Source organism: Theropithecus gelada, chromosome 19, assembly GCF_003255815.1.
Source record: "Theropithecus gelada isolate Dixy chromosome 19, Tgel_1.0, whole genome shotgun sequence".
Classification (NCBI taxonomy): Eukaryota; Metazoa; Chordata; class Mammalia; order Primates; family Cercopithecidae; genus Theropithecus; species Theropithecus gelada.
Genome location: NC_037687.1, coordinates 43629677 through 43634523, shown reverse-complemented (window position 1 = coordinate 43634523; position 4847 = coordinate 43629677). Strand labels below are relative to the sequence as shown.

The 4847-nt window shown below is 41.1% G+C and overlaps 1 protein-coding gene across 4 annotated transcripts in view; it reads left to right on the top strand.

Moving 5' to 3' along the window:
- ZNF146 (zinc finger protein 146) overlaps nucleotides 1-4207 on the top strand; it is a 31326-nt gene extending 27119 nt beyond the window's left edge. For 3 of the 4 annotated variants that reach the window (XM_025368654.1, XM_025368652.1, XM_025368651.1), the window contains one exon: nucleotides 1115-4206. In XM_025368654.1, the coding sequence (XP_025224439.1) occupies nucleotides 1879-2757 (879 nt within the window). In that variant the 5' untranslated portion in view covers nucleotides 1115-1878 and the 3' untranslated portion in view covers nucleotides 2758-4206. Of the gene's footprint in view, nucleotides 1-1114 lie in introns of all 4 variants that reach the window. The other variant, XM_025368653.1, reaches the window with a different exon arrangement.
- The last annotated feature ends 640 nt before the right edge of the window (nucleotides 4208-4847 follow it).

Here is a 4847-nt window from a genome sequence, read left to right as displayed (position 1 = left end):
AAAAAAAAAAAAAAAAAAAAAAAAAGAAAAGTTGGTTAATACCTATTGTTGTGTACCAGTGTCTCTTGTAAATTTTTTTTTTCTTGTGAGTTTGTACCATTTTCCCCTTTCTTATCATTTTAATGGGGTTTTGGGAGGAAGCACTTGTGGGTTGATTTATTCCCTTTCTTAGAAAGATGAGCATTATTTAGCCGAATGTGGTGGCGTGTGCCTGTAATCCCAGTTACTCGGGAGGCTGAGGCAGGAGAATCGCTTGAACCCAGGAGGCAGAGGTTGCAGTGAGCCGAGATCCGAGATCGCACCACTACACCCCAGCCTGGATAACGAGCGAAATTCCATCTCAAAAAAAAAGAAAGAAAGAAATATGAGCATTATTTTTCTTCCCTAGCATCCCAGGTGGACTTTCTAATTTTTATATAGTCATCTTTTTCTTCTATTTGGCAATTTTTCATTATTTGTTATACAACTTCCTAATTCTGAAATGGAAAGGCTATTTTTCAAGAGTACTCTCAGCTTTGTAGACCCATGAATGTTAATTTTCTACCTAGATCACCTCAAGTAGGGTTCCCTTCTCATAATTTAGTTGGAAGCATTAATAATATAGATTCTCAGCCGGGCGCGGTGGCGCAAGCCTGTAATCCCAGCACTTTGGGAGGCCAAGACGAGCGGATCACGAGGTCAGGAGATTAAGACCATCCTGGCTAACACGATGAAACCCCGTCTCTACTAAAAACACACAAAAATTAGCCGGGTGTGGTGGCGGGCACCTGTAGTCCCAGCTACATGGGAGGCTGAGGCAGGAGAATGGCATGAACCCGGGAAGTGGAGCTTGCAGTGAGGGGAGATCATGCCACTGCACTCCAGCCTGGGTGACAGAGCAAGACTCTGTCTCAAAAATAAAATAAAATAAAAAAATATATAGTTTCTTTTCATATTGGAAGATGGGCTACCAGAGTTAATCTCAAAAAGTTTTATTGCTAGCAATGGGAAAATTCACAAATAAAAGTGATGGTATTATAAAGGCAAGATGAAGGGCCTACCATGTGCCAGCCATGGTTCTGGGCACTTTATGAATTAACTCCTTTGTGCTGTGGTTCTTTGTACTCTATTTTAGAGGAAGCCTGAGAAGATGATGCACAGATAGAGAGGCACCAGGACGTCGGAGGCACGTTGATCCATCTCCAGTAAAGATTGAGGGAAAGAGCATTGAATATAAGAAAAAATACTTCCTCTGTTCTCAGACCTTATTTGTTTTAAGGCCACAGCTTTTTGAAGTTTGAGTTTGAAACACAACCTGGACTGAAATCATGAGGTAGGTTGTGCAGGAAAGAATTATCAAGGGAATTAGTTGGCAACTTCTCTACCACAGCTTACTCCTGATGGTATTCACCCCCTTTAAGTGTAAATGCCTCTGGTTTAAAACATTTGTACCTCGTCTCGTACCAGAGTGTTCATACTGGAGAGAAACCCTATGAATTTACTGAATGTGGGGGAACTTTTACTCACATGTCACATTTCATCGAACGTAGAAGTCATGCTGAAGAGAAACCCTGTGCTTCTGAGGAGTGTTGACAAGCCCGTAGCTAGATGACAGTCTCACTGAGAAGCAGAAAATTCATGCTGGAGAGAAACCAGTGAAGGTAGCAATACTTCATTGCATATTAGAAAATTTTTCTGGAGAGAAAGCATTGAATGTACTGAGTATGATAACATTTCCTCTCAAACCGTATCCCTTACTCTGCATTTGGGAGGTCATACACAGAGAAGCCTTATAAATGTAAGAGATGTGGAAATATCTTAAGCCAAAAGTAAATCCTCACTCATCAAGAAATTTATACTGGAGAGAAACCTTGTGAATGTGGGAAAGCTTCCATTCAGATGTCACACCTCAGCCAGCAGAGAATCTACAGTGGGGAAAACCCCTTTGCCTGTAAGGTATGTGGGAAAGTCTTCAGCCACAAGTCGAACCTCACTGAGCATGAGCATTTTCACACGAGAGAGAAACCTTTTGAATGTAACGAGTGTGGAAAAGCCTTTAGCCAAAAGCAGTATGTCATTAAACATCAGAACACCCATACCGGCGAGAAGCTTTTCGAATGTAATGAATGTGGAAAATCCTTTAGCCAGAAGGAAAACCTCCTTACGCACCAGAAAATTCACACTGGAGAAAAACCTTTTGAGTGTAAAGATTGCGGGAAAGCTTTCATTCAGAAGTCAAACCTCATCAGACACCAGAGAACTCACACAGGAGAGAAGCCCTTTGTATGTAAGGAGTGTGGAAAAACCTTCAGTGGCAAATCCAACCTTACTGAGCATGAGAAAATCCATATTGGAGAGAAGCCTTTTAAATGTAGTGAATGTGGAACAGCCTTTGGCCAGAAGAAGTACCTCATAAAACATCAGAACATTCACACTGGAGAGAAACCCTATGAATGTAACGAATGTGGAAAAGCCTTCTCTCAGAGAACATCCCTTATTGTACATGTGAGGATTCATTCAGGTGATAAACCTTACGAATGCAATGTGTGTGGAAAAGCCTTCTCTCAGAGCTCATCTCTCACTGTGCATGTGAGAAGCCACACAGGTGAGAAGCCCTATGGTTGCAATGAATGTGGGAAAGCTTTCTCTCAGTTCTCAACCCTTGCTCTGCATTTGAGAATCCACACAGGTAAGAAGCCTTATCAGTGCAGTGAATGTGGGAAAGCTTTCAGCCAGAAGTCACACCACATTAGACACCAGAAAATTCACACTCACTAAGACCCCTTGAACGCCTTGAACGTGGGAAAGCTTTCATTAGAAATTTGCACCTCATCATACCCCAGAAATAATGCTTCTGAAGCAAAGCATCACGAATGAGGTTAACTTTAACAAGTACTAAAAACTTAAAGGACACCAGAAAATTTGTACTGAAGAGAAAGATATGCATATGATAAAAAGCCTGTGTCCAACAAAGAAACCTGCGGCAGAGATAATGGTGAAAGTTTAGGCACATTTTCACTAAAAACAGGAACAGAAAATGGATGCCTGTTTTTTATTGCTACCACCATCGATCTGGAGATCTTTGTGGGTAACAAGAAAAATAAGTTGTAAATATTGGAAAGGAACAGACAGAAATAGATGACGTGGTCATCTACAACTAATATTAAGACTCTCGTGGTATTGATTCAACAGAGCAGAAGAGATTTCAGAAAAAGACCTATGCATTTATTAGAATTTGGAATATGATACAAGCGGCATCAGGAAGTGAGGAAATAATGAAACTATTTTTTTTTAAGTGGACGTAATTTGTTCTCCAAGGGGGAAAAAATAGACCATGAACTATACACAAAAGTGAATCCAGAGATTAAAAACAGAAATATGAAAAAGCTATATACTAAAATGCATATGACCTTGGGAATAGGGAAACATTCCTTGTAACAACTTCAAAAATACTTAGCAGTTCTACTTGTGAGTATGAATGCTCAGGAAATACATACTAGGATATTTACTGTGGCTTGATTTGTAGTAGCCAAAAATTAGAAACAACGGAGAAAGCGCATCATGAACAATATGGGAAATTCTTATGGAATACTGTATATCTGTAAAATGCAACAAATGAAATCCACATGTATTAACAGAAAGATCCCAAAATTATTGAGGGGGATCAAGTTGCAGAAGGATGCAGATAGTACAGTGACTCTTTGTAAATTTGAATTAAAAATTCCCTCACAAAACTCAGTACTATCTCTTGGTAATGGATGCATATATGTATGTACACGTTTTTGAAATGGATTGGAAGGAAACAGACCAAACTCTTGATAGTGGTCACCTGTGAAGAGTGGCGAAGGGAAAGTAATGAGTGTGGGAGGTGGGGTGGGTATTGGTTAAAGGGGACTTCAGCTTTTTATATAAACATCCACTTCTCTTTCAAAAGACTTCAAGTAAATATAAGAAGATACTGATTGATTCTGGATTGTGGTATAGGGATATCTTGTCTTATTTTTTGTACTTTTCTGTATTTTTAAAATTTCTCAAAATAAGAATGGGAGTGAGGATGGGAATACTGTATCTGTGGAAGTCATGTTATACTGGATTCATTTCCAATCAAATACTAAACATTTTATAGAAAATATTTCTAAAATTTTATCATGAATGAGTGGATGGACTTGCTCTCTATGTAATATGAAATTAATCTATTTTATTAAAATTTAAAAGGACAGCACAATCCAAATGCTTGCATTATTTTAACATGGTATACACAGTATATCGGGGTCCCCAACTCCCCCCCAACTGCATGGCAGGAGGTGGGTGGCGGGTGAGTGAGCATTGCCACCTGAGCTCCACCTCCTGCCAGATCAGTGGTGGCATTAGATTTTCATAGGAGCGCGAACCCTATTGGGAACTATGCATGTGAGGAATCTAGATTGTGCGCTTCTTTTTTTTTTTTTTTTTTTTTTTTTTTTTTTTGAGACAGAGTCTCGCTCTGTCGCCCAGGCTGGAGTGCAGTGGCGCGATCTCGGCTCACTGCAAGCTCCGCCTCCCGGGTTCACGCCATTCTCCTGCCTCAGCCTCCCGAGTAGCTGGGACTACAGGCGCCCACAACCGCGCCCGGCTAATTTTTTGTATTTTTAGTAGAGACGGGGTTTCACCGTGGTCTCGATCTCCTGACCTTGTGATCCGCCCGCCTCGGCCTCCCAAAGTGCTGGGATTACAGGTGTGAGCCACCGCGCCCGGCCAATTGTGCGCTTCTTTTGTGTGTTTTTTTTTTTTTTGACGGAGTCTCGCTCTGTAGCCCAGGCTGGAGTGCAGTGGCCGGATCTCAGCTCACTGCAAGCTCCGCCTCCCGGGTTCACGCCATTCTCCGGCCT